At 44.9% G+C, this 22,906-nt stretch overlaps 1 protein-coding gene across 1 annotated transcript in view; it reads left to right on the top strand.

Moving 5' to 3' along the window:
- Window positions 1-22,906, top strand: part of plpp4 (phospholipid phosphatase 4) — a 47,662-nt gene that overhangs the window by 13,254 nt on the left and 11,502 nt on the right. Inside the window, exons 2-5 of the mRNA XM_061040586.1 lie at window positions 10,418-10,526; window positions 15,329-15,419; window positions 19,261-19,324; window positions 19,450-19,574. Coding sequence (XP_060896569.1) covers window positions 10,418-10,526; window positions 15,329-15,419; window positions 19,261-19,324; window positions 19,450-19,574 — 389 coding nt within the window. The remainder of the gene's footprint in view (window positions 1-10,417; window positions 10,527-15,328; window positions 15,420-19,260; window positions 19,325-19,449; window positions 19,575-22,906) is intronic.

Below are 22,906 nucleotides of genomic sequence, written 5' to 3' on the forward strand. Positions count from 1 at the left end.
GGGAAGTCGAAGCTGCTGTCACTCAGCATCTACCCCCCCCCCCCCCTCCCCTCCTCAGCATCCTCCTGACAGGACCAGAGCTGTGCATTCCCGGCACGTCCTGGACCCCGACTGTAACCACAAACACAGACAGAGAGCGCCGTGACATTTCATACCCGCACAGCTTACTGACCCCGAGGAACAGAAATCAAGTCTGTTATATTAAGATGATTCATTATAGCTATAGCTGTTTAAATGCTAGATTCTGATTGGCTGCAGGGCGTTCCACATACTAGACACTTTTTATTTTGTTCTTTTATAAATTCTGTTCATCGATTAACTCCGTGTCAGCGCCTGTGTTTACATTTTATACAACTCGTTCACAAGTTTTAATTTCAACAATGAGGAACATGAACGTTTCTTTAAAGGAGCAGTATGTAACTCTGGCACCTAGTGGTTAAAATGGGTACTGCAGTCCAGATTCTAAACATTGTAGAGAGCTGTCTCCCCCGCCCCCTCCTCTCTAGAGTCGATGCTCACACAGGTTGCCATGTGGTGGACTTTGAAGCTTCAGTGTTTATCCAGCTCTGCATCGGTCTGTAAACCTTTCTGTGTTCTAACCTCTCTCCATTTTTCAAAAGCATCTCCAATATTGATCCTAGTTTGAGCACGTTTCTGCTCGTGGAGCTTATTAGAAACATGCAGAGGCTTTTTAGGTCGGGTACAATCACTTCTATCTGAACCACTTCTCTTGCCCGCTTCCATCGCTGCAACACCTGTTGACCTGATAACTGCTCTCATATCTGACAAACTGAGGGGCGTCCAAAACGGCCGTGTGGGGGTGCCTTAAAAGCGCCTACCTTCTCTGGTCCAAACAAATCCAGAGCATTCAGGACCAGAATCTAAAGTTAGAAGGAGGACATACTGGCTGCTGCATTGTTGTCAGAGAAGCCAGCACTTCAACATAGCATGTTTACTTAATGTCTGATCATATAGTAAGGTCACTTTATCATTTCACTCACTACACATCTCACTGATTGGACCTTTACGTTGTTAGAAGAGTACAGAAACTTATGCTGAAAAGAGAGACTGAAGATAGAAATATCCTGTCTCCATGTGCTCCTCTCCTCCGAAAAAAGAGCCGTTATTCTGCGCCCTCCATGACCAGCAGCATCATGACCTCACATTAGTCATCGAGTCATCAGATCAGAGCTCCGGTCCAATAATGAATGTAATAAAAGAGTATAATTAAATCAACATGTCTTCTCAGCCTGTCATCACCCCCCCCCCCCCCCCCTCCCCCCCTCTCTCTCCACTGTGACCTCAGCTCTGCTAAATGAAATCACACACACACACACACACACACACACACACACACACACACACACACACACACACACACACACAGATACACACAAACACATACACAGAAGCACCTGAGCTGTTCCTGCTCCCAGGTGTGTTTAAGGTGTGAGGACTGATCACCTGCGGAGATTCCTGCAAACTGTCTACATTACACTAATACATAGCAAGGTGTCCACACAGGGATTGTTATTTTTTGACAGATTCATTCCTCTCCTACCTGTTCTATGAAATAAATGTAGTTTTCAAATCCTTCTGTACTTTTGATCCTATCGATTATTGAAGAACAGAAAACGTTTTTGATAACTATGTGGACATCACAATCAGCGCAGCATAGACTGATGATGTGCACTTCTAAAATATATCCTGTAAGTGAACAGTTTCAGTTCATAACTGTGACTCACCTATGGAAGCGATTAGTGATCAGAATTCAAATGATAAAGCTAATTTGAAAATTCAAATGCATTAACAGAAATGCTTTTTAATTTTCAGAATATGAGTGTATTATTTGACTAAAAAATAAAATGATGATTCATTTATCTAATTTGAATTTTAGTTTTCAACTTTAAAAATGCACATTCTTTGACTACATTAAAATGAAGAAAATGAAATTAGCTTTTTCATTTTCAAAAAATGCCCCGCTAAATTTGTATCATAACTCAAATGAAAAAGCTAATTTTAAAATGAAAATGCATTAACAGAAATACGTTTTAACTTTCAGAATATAGGTGCATTATTTGACCTATATTTAAAATGAATATTCAGTCATCCAGTTTGCATTATACTTTTACTCTCTATGTATGCATATTGTATGACATCATTCAAATGAAAACTAAAAGGTCTTTGGCTTTTCGTTTTCAAACTTGCCGTGCTAAAAAGTTATCATAATTCAAACCAACTCGAAAACGAAATGGCAAAGTGGACGACGCAGGAAAGTGACGTCAGACTCCAGCTCCCAGGCAGGTGAACGTAATATTTACAGTCTATGAGGCGAGCATGCAGAACGTGCAGTAAGATGAGTGGCGGGGTGAATCTTTAACACTAGGGCTGACTTTAGTTCACACTGTGATACAGGTGGCGATCGGAGTGTTTTTTTCAGCGCACACTGAACTTTCAGCGAGCATGACGCAGCAACTTTATAACCAGAGCTGCCAAGTCTCACCCATGCCCACTATCTCTGACCGTGAGAGTCACTCAGCATCTGCACGCCGTGAAATTCACACAGACGTGTCCTAAGACCGGTTTATTGATAGATTATAGATCACTCTCTTCTCTGCTTAACTTAATTACATTAAAAAAGATTATCGATTGAATTTTCTGTTTCAAATAATCTCTCCAGCTCTGTGCACAAAGTGTCTCTTATCCTCTGTGCATAATGGCACACACTCTCCCTCTCGACCGACTGTATGAGCTCTCTCTCCCTTTCAGATGTTGTTTTGTAGTTATTAAAAGAATAATCAACTACAACGCCAAAATTGAATCAAAATCAGGGCAACAACTAGTTTGGAGCTTGTACCAGCGTTAAAGATTCACCCCGCCACCCATCGTACTGCACGTTCTGCCCGCTCACCTCATAGACTGTAAATATTACGTTCGCCTGCCTGGGAGCTGGAGTCTGACGTCACTTTCCTGCGTCGTCCACTTTGCCATTTCGTTTTAGAGTTGGTTTGAATTATGATAACTTTTCAGCACGGCAAGTTTGAAAACGAAAAGCCAAAGACCTTTTAGTTTTCATTTGAATGATGTCATACAATATGCATACATAGAGAGTAAAAGTATAATGCAAACTGGATGACTGAATATTCATTTTAAATATAGGTCAAATAATGCACCTATAATCTGAAAATTAAAACATGTTTCTGTTACTGTATTTTCATTTTAAAATTAGCTTTTTCATTTGAGTTATGATACAAATTAAGCAGGGCATTTTTTTAAAATGATAAAGCAAATGTAATTTTCTTCCTCATTTTAATGTAGTCAAAGAATGCTTTTTTGAAGTTGAAAACTAAAATTAAATTAGATAAATGAATCATCATTTTATTTTTGAGTCAAATAATACACTCATATTCTGAAAATTAAAAAGCATTTCTGTTAATGCATTTTAATTTTCAAATTAGCTTTATCATTTGAATTCTGATCACTAATCGCTTCCATACTCACCTGGTACGATTCTTCAAAGCTCACAAGTCTACCTAGCCTTGCTAACCGAGCTAGCAGCACCACTTTCATCATTCATCCACTCACAGAAAACGGTGATCAACTGTCTCCATAAACGTTGTGCAGTGTTGGTTTGTTTGTCCAGCGGAGGTGGGCGGTGCGACTTTCAGGGGGCACACACCGGGGGGCTGGAGTGCAGAGAGATGGGTGTCAGACCAAGCCGTTTGGCAAAGCCTCAGAGCATCACGGGCCAAACTGGGTCCCCGGTCTATAGGGGGGAATGTATAACTCCACCACGACTCATCAAAACGCAGCCCTCTGTTTCTCCTAATCCACCACATGACAAGTTGTCAGCTTCACCGGAGGAGGTGCAGCCAGGGAGCAAAGAGAGGAGAGAGAGGAGTGTGTGTGTGTGTGTGTGTGTGTGTGTGTGTGTGTGTGTGTGTGTGTGTGTGTGTGTGTGTGAGAGAGAGAGTGATTCCCTCTGCCTCTCTCATCATTTATTCAGATATCAGGGAGATGTTGTAAAGAAACATATGAGATTTATCAGCCATCAGGATGTGATCTGTTGAAGAGCCCTGGGGTAAAGTCCTCGTCTGTTCGCTGCTTTTCTGGATCATTTAGCTCTGCTCTCATTCCTCCGTTTACGGCTCCATCAAATCACAGAGAGCCGCGCGGGTCAATAAAGCTAAAGGGTCAGTGTGTATGTAGAGAGCTCAGGACTCTGAGGTGTTATATCTGTTTTGGTAAATATGACATATGAGAAATAAGGATTCAGGAAAGAAATATGATAAAGAGGGAAAAGTGGAGAAGACTATTTCTTGGCCGTGTCTCTGATTCCGGGCTGGGTTTTAGTCTCTGTGGAGTCTGGCACACGTTCAGGTTTTTCTGAGAGGACTAATCAGCAGCGCGCTTCTCAGACTGAACACCTCTCACACCGTCAGAGTGGCTGCTGGCTGTTTCCCAGAAGAGCTTCAAATTTAAAGTGTAATCAGGTTCAGACTGTAGAATAAGCTCCCCGAAGTGTTCAAGTGACGAATCTAAATGTTTTAGTTTAGCAGAAGCCTGCAGGGCGGACAAGTGAAGCCACAAGTGAAGTACCAACAAACTGCAGTGACTCAGTCCTCATAGAGCCCCATGTTAAAATGTCCATCTTTACAGCAGAAATAAACATGTTTACAGCCTGGTACAAAAACAGTTTGGGTCTCTAGAGGTTACTTTTCTGTCTTCATGACACCTGTACGGGCTGGACGTCACCCCCCTCAGTTTTGCAGGAGTTGAGGGAGAAGAGGCTGCTGATGAAAACAGTTTAACCCTCATCAGGTAGAACTTGCCCTGAGCTAACTCCTGCCCGAGGGTCTCTGTGCCTCTGTGAACATCTTAAAGCCCTCTGATTGTTTTATCCCTCCTGAGAGGTCAAGGTCACTCTGTGTGTGTGTGTGTGTGTGAGAGAGTGAGAGTGAGAGTGAGAGTGTGAGCTACAGATACAATACCATCTATACCTACCACACACACACACACACACACACACACACACACACACACACAGATTACTTTCAAAGTGTGTTCCCTGAAGTTAATCCAGCTAACATATTCCTCTGCCTGCCTCGGCGCTCCTCGGCGTTTCGAGCTAATTGAGAGGAATATTTTGATTTCTCTGTGTCTTCTCCGTCTTGGTGCCGCCGTGTTGTCTCGGTTCGTGGTCGCTCCGCAGCAGATCTGAATTCCCAGCAGCCTCAGCCACACATTGTGCCCACAGTGCATTTTAAATCAAGAGCCTTCAAATGAGCTGCTTGTGTTGTTCTTGATGCTGCTCATGCTAACTCTTACTGCAGAGAGAGAGAGAGAGAGAAAGGGAGAGAGAGAGAGAGGGAGAGAGACGGAGAGAGAGAGAGGGAGAGACAGAGAGAGAGAGGGAGAGACAGATGGAGAGAGAGAGAGGGAGAGACAGAGAGAGAGAGAGAGAGACAGAGAGAGAGGGAGAGAGACGGAGAGGGAGAGAGAGAGAGAGAGAGGGAGAGAGAGAGGGAGAGAGATAGAGAAAGAGAGAGAGGAGATAATTCAGTTTTATTTCCCTGGCTCGGGCGCCCTGCTTGTTAGATTTAGGATTTCTAACGGAGCTGGGAGGAATTGGCGATGATGAATCGGCCTAAATTGTGGAGTTTTAACAAAGAGGGGAGACAGAAGAGGTCAGCCTGACAGATTCACTGCAGACTCTAACGATGCCTCGAGGAATAACTCACAGCCATGTTTGATCCAACACAGTGTGTACACTGTGCAGGGATCAGTCCTGAAACACGGTGAGCTTATGTGGACTCATGCAGGGGTTTGGATTTCAGTATGTATGTTGACCAATCAGGTATCAGCAGGCTTTTGGGGTATTCATGAAAACAGAGTCTCACACACAGTCCACCATGACACGGCAGCTTCCATGTGATCAGACGATGCTTTGTTTCCCTCTATTCAATATTGATCTGATCCACGCTGCCTTCTTAGAGCCAATCAGCGCTGAGCTTTCCTGCCTTTAGGGGGAGGGCTGAACCGGACCACTGACTCCGGGGTGTCCCAATGAAGAGCATTCATGAACCCTTTCTATCACCACTATAAAGGCCACATTTGGATCAGGGATTCTGAGCTGGTCGAACCAAAATCAGGATCCACATTTCAAATATTTTTCAGCCAATCAGATGAAGACTTGAGCAGTTTGGACCTCAGACTGAACAAAGACATTTGGAAGGTGTTTAAAGTGTAAATGTTCAGATAAAAACTTTGCCCACAGTCTTTACCGTAGTTTGTCCTCTGCAGTTCCCGTCAGCCTGTCGGTGTGCGACCTCTCTTCACCTCAGGCGGGGCTCGCCTCCCGCTCACGGACCGACCTGAGATGTCAGTCATCAAAACGTAATGCGACGCAATATCCAACGTCTTCCATGAATCAGGAGAAACGTCTCTGTAAGTTTATTCAGCAGACGACGTGCCACGACCTTCTATCAGGAAGAGACGGCGTGCAAGCGGGAGCTCATCGTCAAACACATCGTCAGGAGCGAGACGTGACGTGCTGAAGAGTCAGAGATTCTACTGGAAAACAGGAAAAACGCTTCGTCTGTTTCTACTGGGGAAATGTAAACATGGAGGAGGGCCGCCGCCACACGAGAGCGTCGCCTCCTGTAGGAGAGAAAAAGTGAACGACACAGAATACAGAAACATGGATTTTTTCTGATCAGACCTGCTCTCAGTCACGTCTGCACTCAGAGCGAACGGAAGCTGATTAAAGCGGCGGCGTTCTCCTCGGGCAGACAGTGCTGAGTTCAGGTGTTCCTCGTGTTAACGGGCGCTCAGAGAGCTCATCATTCAGTACGCAGAGCCGAGTCAGAGCGTCTCCGAGCGTCGATAAGAGACTGTCCTGCATGGTTAGTGTTTCAAAGTCTTCCTCTTATCTTTGTCTCTTCTTAACGTGCGGGCAGCTCAGCGCTCGGGATCGTTAAGAGCAGAGATAACGTCTCGCCCTCTCTCACCGGTCTGTGAGATTAGAAGTTAAAGTACAGATATCCACCATGACTTTTTACATGACGGGATGTATTTTGATCCCTTTTGGCCACTGTAGCAGCCCCCCCTGTTTGTAATTTGCTTTTTTATGAAATGTAAATGTGTCTCAAGCTTTGGTTTGGTTTGGACTTCCCAGCCACCGTAATATGACTTCTTCACACTGCTGATCTGTGTCATTAATATGAACATGAAGTTTGTCTATGAACTCTAAAGCAGCTCAGCCCCCCACCCCTCCCCCCCTCCTCTCTCATTCAGTGTTATTACAATCATCTCCTGCAGGATAAACGGCGCCACACGCTGAGTGAGTCGTTACCTCGGCAGGCGTCTCCTCCATGATTCCTCATCAGGACAAACTGCTTGTCTGACGTCTGATTTCATCTCAGCCTGCACATTACACTCACATTAATAGACACAAACAGCGTGATTACTGCGTGCTGTTTGCAGCCTGCAGTGGTCAGAGCGAGCTCCGACCCGACTGGAATCGTTGTTTCATTGTTGGAAAAAGACGATGAGTCAGAAAGTGGCGCTCTGACTCTCCAGGGGAATCCTTCACGTCGGTTTTGATTTGTTGGAGGAGATTGGATTCAGATTGTCCAAAAAGCAGCAGGAAGATTATTCCAGGTCCAAAAGGAGATTTCATCTCGAGCTCATGAAAGTGATCGTCCCTGGAAAACAAGAAAATACAGACGTGGAAAGTGAGGTTTTTATTGCCTCTGAAGCTGCAGTGTTTATTACATTCCTCCTGTCGGTTCAAAATCTTTCATGAGATGATTAGAAATCATTTCTTCTGCAGTTTTGGTTATTTCCCAGAGGAGCTCCAACATTCAACTTTAAAGTTCCCTCATGTTTACTGAAACCAGGAATGCCAAAAAACCTGACCCGCCAAATTAAAACTAGATTATGACAGAATTTATGACACAACGTTCAGATATTAACCAACCATTCAGGAAGTAATGGCGACCATATTTGGAATCAGAAACAGATTTGATTTGTCCGCACGGACACGCTGAGGATGATTCATGTTTAGAGCGAAACGCTTTCTAAAAAAAGTGTTGTGGTGGAGACGTACTGAGAGGCTCAGGTTGTTTTTATATTTGATGTTCCATGAGGATTCTTCTCTTACACTTTGAAAGCAGAGCTCTTTGATTCTGACTGACGCTCAGATTACATTCTTACATCCTCCTCGATATTTATCGTTAGACTAACTGTTAGTCCGTTAACAAAGACGTTAACTCATGAAGCATTTAATCAGTTCATTCTGTTAATTACCACAGGAAGTACTTGTGTACCCCATGTAGGTCAAGCAGCATTTCACAATAAAAGTACGAAGAGCAGATCGGGGCATGTTCTCTCTGAAGTACAGGGGGCGCTATGCTCTCCACGAGCCATCTCACTATGTAAGGTAAGCTCGGTTTGGACGTCAATGGAAACTGAATTTAAAGGAAGTTAAAGGCAGGGTTGGTCATTTTCTAGAACTAGCATGACTTTGAAAGTAGCATTTCCTCAGTGCTCCGTCTGCACCATGAGTTATTAATTTCTGTCAGGACCTAAAGACAATTTCAACCACAATCTTAAAAAGTGGATCTGGAGGAAATTACCAACCCAAGTCCCCATAAAATGAAAATAACATGTTTCTGGTTTGACTATGGTCTCCTGTATGATTTCAGTATTCCTACATCATTATAAATGTATTTTCTCTTCCTGTAAATTGTTTTAAAACGTCTGATCACTCATCCTGCACTCAGGGGCGTTTACTAATTTCCAACCAATTAAAAGGCTTTAACGAAGCCAATGATCCAATCAAATTCATCTCCACGTTCTTCACCCTCTGTCATGTGATTGGTTCTTTCCCTTTTCAGTATGCACTGTGTACAGGTGAACAGAGTGTGTACAGGTGAACAGAGTGTGTTCAGGTGAACAGTGTGTGTGCAGGTGAACAGTGTGTGTGCAGGTGAACAGAGTGTGTGCAGGTGAACAGAGTGTGTTCAGGTGAACAGTGTGTGTGCAGGTGAACAGAGTGTGTGCAGGTGAACAGTGTGTGAGCAGGTGAACAGTGTGTGTGCAGGTGAACAGTGTGTGAGCAGGTGAACAGTGTGTGTTCAGGTGAACAGTGTGTGAGCAGGTGAACAGAGTGTGTGCAGGTGAACAGAGTGTGTACAGGTGAACAGAGTGTGTTCAGGTGAACAGTGTGTGTGCAGGTGAACAGTGTGTGTTCAGGTGAACAGTGTGTGTTCAGGTGAACAGTGTGTGTTCAGGTGAACAGTCTCTGGAGAGTGAAAAAGATTGAAGGGAAAATGCAATTGAAGAACCCGTCGACTGTATTAGTATCACGTCTCTGAGGTGAATCATGCACAAAGACTCAAACAGGTGTAAACCAGCTGATTAGCCTGCTGTCTGTTAAACATCCTGACACACACACACGCGCGCGCACACACACACACACACACACACACACACACACACACACACACACACACACACACACACACACACACACACACACAGACACACACACACATACACACACACAGTTATCAGCAGACTCAGACCCTCCACAGCGCTGCACGCTGTTTCTCTGACACAGATTAAACGCTGTAATTGATTTCTTCCTGCAGCTTCTAGAGATGAAAACAAGAACATTAGCTGAACATGAATTCTTTTGTATCAGGACAAAGTTTACAGGAATCCTTTTAGCAAACCTGTCCTCGCTCTGAGTCCCCCTGAGGATCAGGATGGAGGGTTTCCTCCTTACACTGCGGCCTCTGGGCAGAGAGAGGATGGCTGATGGACGCCCGGCTGAAGGGCATGTAGATGTTAGTAGATCCATCACTGTCTCCAACCAGATCTCTGCAGACTGCAGGGCGTAGGAAACCCCCACAGACTGAAGGCTTCTACCTCACTTGGTTTTAAACATGAAGCTACTTCGCTCAGATGTGTTGACTCTCTAAGTACCTGCTGCATGTTAAAGTTCCTGCTGCATGTTAAAGTTCCTGCTGAATGTTAAAGTTCCTGCTGAATGTTAAAGTTCCTGCTGAATGTTAAAGTACCTGCTGCATGTTAAAGTTCCTGCTGAATGTTAAAGTTCCTGCTGAATGTTAAAGTACCTGCTGAATGTTAAAGTACCTGCTGAATGTTAAAGTTCCTGCTGCATGTTAAAGTTCCTGCTGAATGTTAAAGTACCTGCTGCATGTTAAAGTTCCTGCTGAATGTTAAAGTTCCTGCTGAATGTTAAAGTTCCTGCTGAATGTTAAAGTTCCTGCTGAATGTTAAAGTTCCTGCTGAATGTTAAAGTACCTGCTGAATGTTAAAGTTCCTGCTGAATGTTAAAGTACCTCCTGCAGGTCTCTGATTGGTGTTTGGTTGTCGTTTGCTGCAGGTTCACCGAGTTCCTGGAGCCCTTTGAGAGAGTGATTCAGCCCGAGGAGCTGTGGCTCTACAGGAACCCTCTGGTGGAGTCAGATCACATCCCAAAGAGGGTCATGTTTGTAAGTACCTGCTATGTCTTTAATGATCCTCTGATTATGAGCTTCACTAAATAAACCTGCTCTTCACTACGCTCTCTGTGTAAGTCCTGATGTCTCCTGGCTGCAGAGATCATCAGACGGTCAAACTCTTTTATTTAACGTCTGAGGAGCAGCACGATGCAGATAACCAGGAGAAGAGTGTTAATGATGCTGTGGTGAGGAGTGATTCTTAAACATGAACGTGTCAGTTAGTTACAGATTGAACATATCTCTTTCTCTGCAAACTAAAGAACAGAAGACTCTCCTGGCAGGCTCCGCTGTCCCGCTCACACTGAAGCATCTGCGCTTATTTTAAGCTCAATAACACAATCACAGGCTCCAATGGCTTTAGAGCGCAGCATGCTGGGCGTCGCAGAGCTCCGTCCAGGATTCCTATGAGTCACAGTGTGGACACGTCTATTTCCAGAGAGTTATTTTGGTCCAATCTGGCGACTCCGAGGATGCAACAACAAGCTGGCTGTTTTTAAAACCTGAGGAAACTCAGCCTGCGGAATTTTAACTCACAGCGCCTCAGTGTGAAATGTGTGTGTGTGTGTGTGTGTGTGTGTGTGGGGGGGGGGGTGATAATAATACATAGCTTTAATTTAGATAAATGTTGTTTTATTTTAGGAGCCCGTTTGACAAGAGGAGCCGCAAAACATCCAAACGAAGTCAAACCCTTGAACACATGCACTGACTTGTCCACTGACTCATCTTAGAGGAGATCTCTTCTGCGGATCCGCCTTTAAATATAAATATATCAGGTTACGACGTCCTGTGATTGGCTAGTAGACAGTCCAGGGTGTAACCCCGCCTCTCGAGCGGTAAAAGGTAATGTATGGATGGATGATGTTACGATGTTGATACTACGATGATACTGAACCTCGGCACAGCTCTGTTTTTTCTTCTCCAGACCGGTCTCAAGTCCATTTTAAGAAGGTCTCGGTCTCGTCTCAGAATCATAGTCTCTGACGGGGTCTTGTCTTGGTCTCAGACTAGATGGATTCTGGATAAGAGAAACAAATAATCTGTGGGTCCTGATGAAGGCTGCAGGACTTCTGAAGGCCGTTTCCCTCGTTCTGTCCTGAACCGGAGTATTTTTAGACTGACCCACTTCTGAGCTCGCCTCGTTTGGCTTCAGATGTTTGTGTCAACAGAGAGAGAGAGAGAGAGAGAGAGAGAGAGAGAGAGAGGGAGAGAGTCCAATTAGTGCTCCAGAAACACACCGAACATTATACATTCTCCTGATGGCCCGACGAGGGCCAGAGAACGCAGCGACAAAGCTCACAGCGGGGGGCCGGGGAGCTTCAAATCAGTCCCTGATGAGAAAACTATCAGCGCTGTGATTCTTGGTGTTCAACTTCAGTAGAGAGCGTACCTCCAAACTCTGAAGCTGCTGCTACTCGAGCCCCCCCCCCCCTTCAGGACCCCATGAAATAAGTGATCCAATTTAAGTGATCATTGATAAAATCAGAATTTGCCTACACAATTGTTCTTACCTAAAGACCTTTGTATGAACGATGTAAATGTTTAAACATGATAATTTAAACAACCTGAGAGCCGACCGAGCCTCACGCCCCCCCCTGAGATCTTTGGCGCCCCCTCTAGGAGGGCCTGGACCCCAGGTTGGGAACCACAGCTCTAAAGCACTGTTCACACAGGATGAGTATTACCTGGGGACCACTGTGATTTTGGAATCTCCCCAAACATCAGTGATTTGTGCGGTGCAGTCTCACAGGTAAAACAAAGTGTGTAATTAACCTCCAATGAGGCACTGCATGACATCATCCTCGTATCAGGGGGGGGCGAGACTTTAGGAGGAGCACTCGAGGAACTGCAGGATCTTACACTTATCAACCGGCTTCATTTTTCCACACCACATGTTGCTGCTTGGTCATAACCCGGGGGCCCCCCTGTGATAACCCCGGGCCCCCCCTTAGGGGTCCCTCGCCCCACATTCTGAATCTGATGTTTGGGTTTAATCTTCGTATCGTTTATTGATTTAGTCATTTGTGGTTTTATTACATGTGAAATAAAGATATCAATCAATCAGATGTTTAAAAAGAGTCGGTGACTCAGTCCTGACTCTCTGATGTTGTTCAGATGATTCTTCTGTGTGAGTGCTAACTTTCCTCTTTGCTGCTTGCTGTTTGATGAAAATGTCTCAGCAGATTAATCGGCTCAGACCTCCTGCTCTCTGCTTGTTTAGCTGACGTCTCTGCAGACTGATGGAGTCTGACTGACTGCCTCTCACTCTCTCTCTGCTCCTCCTCTCACATCACTCATTCATCCTGAGTCTGAGCTCTAACTGTCACACTGTCAAACCAATCAACTCCTCCAAACTTTGGTTTAAGTAAAACTTTTTATTTTGAAGAAGAAACCAAGCTGCAGCCTCCGCTGATGAGAATGAAGCCAATGTTCTGCAGCTGCAGTTCCTCCAGTGTCCACTAGAGTCTGTCTCCTGCAGTGAGTCAGTCCTCATAGAGCTCCATGCTAACATTGCTAACTGGACTTTTACACGCTCACACATACATACACAGTTCCTTTCCCACTATGTTGACGAGCAGAGACACCTGATTGGACAACAGAGGTTACTGCTGCTTCACAACGCCGCCGGTTAAGATGAGACCTGGTGGGACAACTTTGAAAATGAAATGGTAATTTCAGAGGATTAGAGAGGACATCATTGTTCACTTGGCCTGCTCGTCACAGCTGTGAAAGTTTGTTTTTGTGTTTTCATGAGGACGAAGATGATTTTGAGAACTGAGCGTGTGGACGTAAGTATTTGAAGGAAGAAGGAGTGGGCGAGGCCTCAGATTGTAGAAACATGTCAGAATAAAATGATTTTTGTGCCTTTAATGGAGAGATAGGGCAGTTGATAGAGCTGGAAATGAGGGAGAGAGAGAGTGGGGAATGACATGCGGGAAAGGAGCCACAGGCGGGACTCGAACCACAGCCTCCACATATGGGGACCTAACCACTAACCACTAACCACTGCGCCACCAGCACCCCAGTTTCTCTAAAGTTGAGCTGAACTTCAGTTGGCTTCAGTTAGCTTTGCACACAAACAAAAGTCCTTCAGAGACACTTTTCAGAGACGGCACAGTTCGACACTTTAACTGCAGAAAACATGAAGAATCATAACTTCTATTTTAACCAGAGAGTCAAGTGTCTGTTCTTCTGCTGTAGTAAAGTATGTGTGCACTTTTTCCACCTCGGACATCCTTTAATCAAACTGTCAACAGATTATATTCACTTCAGTGTCAGGGGGATGTTTTCTTCTGACAGCTCTGTAAATAATGAAAGAGGTAGAAAATACTTGGGGGGTTTTCTCCTGACCACACAGCTCTCTGATGAAACATCCAGCAGTCAGATTTCTTCAGCGTCATCTCGCTGACAGCAGCGCTGCAGGTGAGCGGGGTCTATCCCTGCTGTAGAGATCTACATGAGTCTGCTCTATGACTCACTGTGACCTTCATTAAGATGTGAACTGTGTTATTCACTCTCTATGGGATTCTCTCTTAATAAAGGGCTGCAATATTACCACTGTTATTCATAGATGTGTCCAATGATGTTACAGCAAGAACCTCCTGAACAGTGAAGTGTGTTCTCAGGCTCTGATTCACTAAGAATCATCAAAGTCTCTAATATCTCCATAACTCCTTCATCATGTTCTCCCTCTCTCTGCACCGTCTCTGAATCTAACTTTCAAAGCATAAACATACTGTATATGTAGCTCTGATGACCTTCAGACACAAACACGGTTAGCTCTAGTTGGAGAATGTGGAGAGACGCAATCTGCAGCGTCACTCTGCACAGAGCTGCATTCTCACTCTGATGGAGCTGCACTCTCACTCTGATGGAGCTGATGTGGACTGATTTAACCCCTGGTGTATTATTATAAATATTAAATGTAATAATATGAGACAAGCTCCTTTAGCTCATCAAACCTTGAAAGTGTTTTTATTCTTCAAAGTGTTTCCATTTAAACCGAGATCCTCGTGAGCGCTGCGTTCCTCTTCTGACTCCTCACATGTGTGACAGTTGAGTCATGCTCACAGCACTGAGGTGTATAACTTTAGTTTATGAGGAGATACTTTAAGACACACACTGTCAGGAGGTGTCAAGGAAAGGGGGGCAGCTGGGGGCGTTTAGGTGCAGACCTCCCCAGAGGAACTCGGGGAAGGGGGGCAATAAGAAAGCACTGATGATCTCTTTGTAGTCCATATTCAGTAGATTGTAGTTTTTACACTCGCTGTGTGATAAACAGAAAAACCTGTTTAACAACCTGTTTTTGACCTGATAACTGCTCTCATATCTGGCAAACCGAGGGGTGTCCAAAACGGCCGTATGGGGGTTAATGTCTGATCATATAGTAAGGTCACTTTATCATTTCACTCACTACACATCTCACTGATTGGACCTTTAAGGTAGTTACAGTTTAAAAGTTTGTTTTGCAGCTGCACAGAAACACTCAAGAGGAGTGAAATGTGTAATAATGATGGAATCTAAACTCGGGGTCTGTTTTTAAGGAAATAAATGAAATTGAGCTGAAAGGAGTGAAAACAGTGTGAATAAGGAGCTGCGTGCTGCGGAGGCTGAAAGAGCTCCTCTGAGCTGCACACAAACCTTAATGAACAGTAAAGAGGTTTGTTTGGCTTCAAATTAAATCTGCGTAATGGATTGCTGCTCGTGTCTCCCTCAGGCTGAAGTCGTTCCAGGATTAACCTGCAGATAGAGCGTCTCTGATGACTCAATAACCTTTCGTCTTTATTCCCTCTCAGGCCATCTCCTTCCTCACGCCGCTGGCCGTCATCTTCGTGGTCAAGATCATCCAGAGGACGGACCGCACCGAGATCAAGGAGGCCTGCTTAGGTACGAAAGACAAAAAGAAAGCTGTTTGTGTTTGTCACAAACTGTTGAAACACGAGAGCAGACACAGAAAGGATGGACTTTAAAGGTCTTACATAATAAAATAATCCTGCTCAGGACAGGATTTTTGTTGCCATGGTTTCAAACAGAAATTGATAACCTTTTAATCCTCATCCTGAGCTCACACATCACAGGAAACGTAGACGTCCGTACTTTTCTGCTCGTTGACGACGTTTCTTTGAGCTTCAGCTCATTCTGACTTCATGGAGTCACGAGTTGTGTTTGAACTGATGGAGCCTCTCAATGTAACAATGATGTTTTAAAGTCCTAAATGGCCAGGCCCCGCCCTCTATCTGGGACCTGCTCACCGGGCAGACCGCTGCTTTAGATAATAATTTTTAAAAGTCCTGAACAAGCTGCACTCTAAGCCCCTCCCCTCTGCACCCGCCTGCTCAGGACAGGATTTTTGTTGCCATGGTTTCAAACAGAAATCGATAACCTTTTTTACTTTTACTAGACTTAAAGAAGTTTAAAATCTTGTTGTCGTGACGACCATATTTCGGGTGTGATTTATAAGAAAGATGTTTGTGTCTATTCCTCAGGTTTCAGTTCTTATGTTCACCTTTAAAGGATTCTAAACTCAGTTATTAAAGCCATAGATCCTCCCTCTCTATAACCCGGTGCTACAGTCGGTTTGGTCCCTGACGGTGAATCGCTGCGAGAGCTTAGCGGCGTTTAAAACGATGTTTGGGAGATAAAAAGTCTCAAACAGCAGCTGCTGTGTGCTCCCTCCGGGTCTCAGGCCTGCAGACGCTTCTGCAGATCACAGAGCATTAAGAAAGTTAAACAGAAATCCAATTAAAGAGACACACCGAGATGAATCAGTCTGTGTGTGTGTGTGTGTGTGTGTGTGTGTGTGTGTGTGTGTCTGTGTGTGTGTGTCTGTGTGTGTGTGTGTGTGTGTGTGTGTGTGTGTGTGTGTGTGTGTGTGTGTCTGTGTGTGTGTTTGTGTCTGTGTCTGTGTGTGTGTGTCTGTGTGTGTGTGTGTGTGTCTGTGTGTGTGTGTGTGTCTGTGTGTGTGTGTGTGTGTGTGTGTGTGTGTGAGTGTGTTTGTGTGTGTGTGTGTGTGTGAGTGTGTGTGTGTGTTTGTGTGTGTGTGTGTGTGTGTTTGTGTGTGTGTGTGTGTGTGTCTGTGTGTGTGTGTGTGTGTGTCTGTGTGTGTGTGTGTGTGTGTGTGTGTGTGTGTGTCTGTGTGTGTGTGTGTGTGTGTGTGTGTGTGTGTGTGTGTGTTTTTTTGTGTGTGTGTGTGTGTGTGTTTGAAGGTGTGTGTGTGTGTGTGTGTGTGTGTGTGTGTGTGTGTGTGTGTGTGTGAAGGTGTGTGTGAAGGTGTGTGTGTGTGTGTGTGTGTGTATGTGTGTGTGTGTGTGTGCGTGTGTGTGTGTTCAAATTACGGCTGTGTAAACTAACAGGCCCATTACGGCGCTCCGCTCTTCTGCAGAGAAACAACATGGAGACGAGCAGAGAATAAAGGAGCCAATTATTCTGACTCTTTCCTCCGTGTTCAGTTTGAACACTCTGATCCTACGCCGCCTCCTGACCTGATGAGAAATATCATCAAAGCAGCGTTTTCAGCCCGCTCTGCAGTCTGTAGGAGATTATTCTAACTTCCTACAAACCTCTTTAATCCTCATCCTGAGCTCACACATCACAGGAAACGTAGACGTCCGTACTTTTCTGCTCGTTGACGACGTTTCTTTGAGCTTCAGCTCGTGACTTCATGGAGTCACGAGTTGTGTTTGAACTGATGGAGCCTCTCAATGTAACAATGATGTTTTAAAGTCCTAAATGGCCAGGCCCCGCCCTCTATCTGGGACCTGCTCACCGGGCAGACTGCTGCTTGAGATCCTCCAGGACCCTAAAGCGGTTCCTAAAACTCAACAGGTCACAAAAGGTGACCGAGCGTTTGCAGCTCGGGCCCCACAGATGACGTACTTCCTGCCTGGAGATTTCAAACTACACTTCCCCATGTTCCTCTATCTCTAATGTGTGTCTCTAGTCTGTCTGCAAACCCCCCAATGATGAGAAAAGTCCATCCTCTCCGTCTTTTGCCTGCTCCACTTTTCAGAAAATGTGTGCTCAAACAGGCCGTTTGGAGATTTTCCCTTCATGACATCACAAAGGGCAGTAGCCCCTCCCCCAGGTGGCTGACACTCCCACAGCTAGGTGTTTATTCTGCCCTCTGAGTCTGCCTTCTCACCGTAAACAATAGGACATGGAGCGAGAAAGCCAGAGCCACCCAAGCCCTTCCAGAGAGGGGGCGTGGTCAGACACAGCTCATTTACATATTTAAAGGTACAGACACAGAAACAGCCTGTTCTGAGCAGGGCTGAAATAGAGGGGTTTATAGACATGGATCAGAGTGGATTTATTTTCCTTGTTTTAACTGTAAAGCACTTTGCTCATCCCAAACTCCAATCACAGAAATCAAAGCTGTGATCATTGATTGTGACTGATCTCATGTCAGAGAGATAATTGAGTCGGTATAAATCTCAGTCATAAGGGATGATTTCCACCCTGAGTGACAGCGATGGGACACATCTCCTCTTTCTTTGTCTTTATGTTGCAGAACACAGCGCCTCTCTGCAGACATTAAACCTTCATCACATTCCTTCAGCTTCATGTCGAGATTCTGTCTCAGTGAAAACCTCGTAACTCAATCATTCAAACACTCACACCAAAACGACACACTGAGAGGAGACTGCACTGATAATTATCTCAATATGAGCTCTCATAGCATGCAGATATTACTGTGTGTGTGTGTGTGTGTGTGTGTGTGTGTGTGTGTGTGTGTGTGTGTGTGTGTGTGTGTGCGCACACAGAGATAATCAGTGAGTTTCTCATAAAGACCGTTTGTATTTTCTGCAGATTTGGTTTAATGACTCTCAGCGATAACCATCCTGTTTATTTTTAGACTTTATGCGGCGTTGATCCTGCTGCTCAGCGGCTCCACAAATATCCTTCATTAAAGTTCAGAGTGAAAAGTTTCAGCACAAGTTCCCTGTCAATGATGTCACGGCAGTTTGACTGTTACTGTTTGACAACGCCGACTGAACGAATGATGAAGACTTTCAAAGTAAAACTTTCTCTTTCCCTTCCTGTAAATGTGCACTAGTTCAGTAACTCCACGATGAGTGCATCATTTGATCAAACTTTAGAGACCAGGCGCAAACATCACAATCTTCTTGCAGCACAGAGCGGACACAGACAGAGACATCATTAATTAGGGGTGTAGTACAAAGACCGGGTCACTCTGTAGTCTGATGTGAATCTGCAGTCCGGGCTGTTTTACGGTTTAGAGAACAGGGTAACACTAAAGTGGGACGTCTGCTGAACGGATTCATTTGGATCCAGAAGAATAACAACAAACGTCTAAATGTGTGTCAGCGCTGATGAAAGAGAAATTAATGAATACCCCGATGACCAGCCAGGACTCTGAAAGGACTCTGGCTGCCAACGAGACGATGCAGACCAGGAGGAGTTTGATTATATGTAAATCATCCTTAAAGTTAGAGGGATCCAGAGAGACTAAGAACTACAGAGTCTCAGGATCCTCTACTTCACTAATGTGTGTTTGAAACCTTCTTGTCTCAGAGATTCTGAGAATCTGCTCATACACATTTCAGCACGTCAGATCCTGACAGTAAAATGTCAGGTTTGATCACAGCATCATCATTTCTATATGTGCATCCAAAATGCTGCTCCAGGTGTCTGTCTCACCTGTTTAACTTAAATAAATATATATAAGATGTCTCTCTGACTGTGTGTGTGGATCTTCCTCCTCCAGCTGTGTCTCTGGCGCTCGCTCTGAACGGAGTCTTCACAAACACCATCAAGCTGATCGTTGGCAGGTATGATACAAACAAGACATTTGATTTCTCTGTCAGTGATGGCCGGCTGTCAGATGGTTCATATAAGATGTACAAACAGTGACTCACTGACTGCCATCCACCTTCACTGTTGTGTTTGTTTTCAGACCCAGGCCGGATTATTTCCAGCGTTGTTTCCCGGATGGACAAGTGAACGCCAAGATGCTTTGCACCGGGGAGCCAGATCTCGTCTCTGAGGGACGCAAGAGTTTCCCCAGCAGCCACTCCTCCTGTGAGTGTCATCAGTGTGCTCGGATCACTTTGGGCTCACGATAACAAAACATTTCACAACTCACACTGACTCATTAAAACTGCATCAAACTGGCTGCTCGCTCTGCTGGAGCGCCAAGTCTGAGCAACATTTCACTGAGCAGAAAACGTGCAGGCGAGGTTTTTACTTTACAATTCAAAGTCACAGCTTCCTCTCTTCACAGGCAAATACAACATGTGGCTTTGGGATATATCAAATTTATACTAAAAAACCTCAGGACTAAGACATGAAACCAGCACGCAAGCACCTAAAGCTGCAGTTCCTCCAGTGTCCACTAGAGTCTGTCTCCTGCAGTGAGTCAGTCCTCATAGAGCTCCATGTTAAAATAAACATGTTTACATCCTGGTACTAAAACAGTTTGTGTCTCTAGAGCTCATTTCTCTCTTCAACTGTATGGCCTGAATGTTTATACAACTCACCTGTTTACATTATATTAAGGCTTAAAGGGATGTAGAATTAGGGGGTGTGGCCTCTTTGAGTGACAGGTGGGAGCTGCTAGCTGTCTGCTAGGTGTCTGCTAATTCAGTCACTGACCTTTAACTCTGGGTCGTGTTTGTGCTGTTGGAGCCTTTTAGAGATTTGTTCATGTAAATATCAGACTAATAATCTGTCTCTCTCTGTGAGCTTTATTGGACTAACATACCGTCCAACAAGTCTGAGCTACACTTTTGACGACTGGAACTTAATTTATTTACATGTTTAGCAGCTATCTGTGTCTGTGAGAAACATACCTGGACTGTTTGCTCGTTCACAGTTTGATTCGCGGCGGCATCATGCGAGGAGTCAGGATGGTTGCTGAATTTTCCTGAAGACGTTGTGTTGAAGTAAAGAAAAGTCTTTTAGATTCCTGGTTTGTGTTTGTTCAGAGACAGCTCACTCTCGTTCACCTGGCGTTTAAATGAGTTTAGAAAGCTCACCTGCTGCCTCAGCTGCTTCCTCCCTCCTGCTGCGTTCAGCTGTTCAGACTAATATGGGACACTGGGCGTCTTTTGGACCATATTGCCTCCCAGGCTGTTTTCATTGCAGCAGAGTGTTTAATAATTCACATGTTTTTCTGTTGTCCAGCAGATGAATGTGCAGCAGTTTGCATGCAGAGTTTGCTGTGGGCCACACAGCTGTTAAATAAACCCTCAGTGTTTTGTGGTCTGTTAGGCGTCTGATCTTTAAAATCAGAAGTCCATCGCCTCGATGAGACTGAGAACAAACAAACGTACGACTGTGTGTCTTTAAAGTTTCTGTCCTCTCTCTCGCTCGCCCTCGCCCTCTCTCTCTCTCTCTCTCTCTCTCTCTGTCTTTGCTGAATAAAAGTCCAGCAGCAGTAAAATGCTTACACTGTAATAAACTGCCGCTCCTGCCATCTATTATGCAGAATGAAAAATAACTTTATATCCCCCAGTGAGCTGTGCGCCAACTGTGTTCAGCCTCATTCTTTTATTGTTGTTGTTTTAGTTCTTATTACATTTAACGTCCAGCTGCACATTCACACACTGACTCATCATGCTGCACCAGTCAACATTTGGAGCTGCTTTTTATTTCATACTGTACATATAAATGTAAATTTAAAGCAAAACAATAACCTCCAACAGTCTCTCTCATGGCGTCCACAGAGCGCCCCGCTCGCCTGTTTTCAGCACTATGTAAATTTGTCAGAGGGTAGAGGTCATCTGGTGAGTGTGTACGTCTTTAAGGTCCTAGTTCACACAGCAGCCTTCAGATACAAAGCAGACAGTTAGCCTGTCTCTGTACTGGTTGATACAACGACTGAGAGAGAGAGAGAGAGAGAGAGGGGGGGGGGGAGCGAGAGAGAGAGAGAGAGAGTGAGAAGCAGAGTGTAAATCCCTGCAAATATTATTCAGAACGTAACGTTAGTCTGTATCATTAGCGGTGTCGTCATTGTCTCGTGTTTAGCAGCTTTAGCGGCTGCAGGAAGTCATCTGACCCGAGTTCTGTCTCAGGTTTGATACAAAGAAATCAATAAATCCATCTGACACCAAAAAGTCGTCTCTCTCCACATCCATCTTCAAGTTAGCTTCATCAGTTTGAACCTTACAAACCAACCTCAGCTAGCATGTTATAAATGAGCCTCTCTAATGTAGACATTTAGCCACAGCCTGTAGTCGTCATGGTAACAGCTGAATACACAAACACATACTCCACATGCTAACAGTTAGCTAACAATGGTTTGATTGGTTATATTTCTGAACCTCGTCAGTCAGTTTGCTTCTCATCACGTCTTTGTCGTCTTCTCCACCTCTGGTTGTCAACAGATGCATGCTGTCGATGAGGGGGAGGAGCTAACAGCACCATGTGTTGTTAGCTCCTCCCCCGTTGCCCTCAGAGAGCTTCGATGGGTGCAAGACTGAATTCCTTCATGATGTTGTTTTAACATTTGAGTTCAGGAAGATGTTTTGTTGTTGGGGGAGAAATGGTTTCTGCTGCGAGCGTGACGAAGCGTAAATCACAGGCTTCTAATCAAACATGGGATTAATCAGAGAGGACCCATGAGAGGAGAAGATAATGGAAACCAGGGTGTAGAAAGTGTCTTTTTATGGATGTAGAAGTCAAAGTGTTGGGTTGAAAAGGCTGTAATTTCACGCTCTGCTCTGATTTCAAATGGCTGTTTTAGCCTCGTATCAAAGCTGCAGACTTGCAGCTCTCACACCTGATTTCAAGAGAAATCCTTTGAAGTGCAGACGCGGCCCCATTAGAGGCGGCGAGGAGGGACGCTGCTCCGTGATTCAGCACAGCTCTCCGTATGGCTTACATCCATCCGCCCGACAGCCCTAATAGCCTTATGTTTTTACGCTGAGAGACAGGAAGTGATTGAGAGACGAGTGCGAAGGGACGCAGGGAGCACCAGCACGCCGTGGGGAGCAGAAGAAATCCAATTTCCTGTCTGCGTCCTTTTACACGGGACAAAGAGTGTGTCACCACACGCAGGTTACAGAGCTTTACCCGGACGAGGCTGCAGCACGCCGCACAGATGGTCAGAGTGAAGGCAGATGTATTCAAAGTGACATGTGAGTGTAATGAAACGTCTAAGACATGAAACACACTGAGCCGCTGAAAGGAGCTCATCAGCATGCAGAGACGCCATCGTCTCCCTGCAGGGCGCTCTGTAATGTTCACGTTCAAAACAGATCCCAAACTAATCCTTCAGATGTAAATATAAATACAGGCCGCGCGCCGAGTGTGACAGCAGCCATTCTTTAAAGCACACCAACTATTACTGCATGTCAAAGTGTTTCAGCTTTCTTTTCAGAGAACGCAGTTAGAGGAATTAAAGGCGACGT

This window comes from Labrus mixtus, chromosome 6, assembly GCF_963584025.1.
Source record: "Labrus mixtus chromosome 6, fLabMix1.1, whole genome shotgun sequence".
Taxonomy (NCBI): Eukaryota; Metazoa; Chordata; class Actinopteri; order Labriformes; family Labridae; genus Labrus; species Labrus mixtus.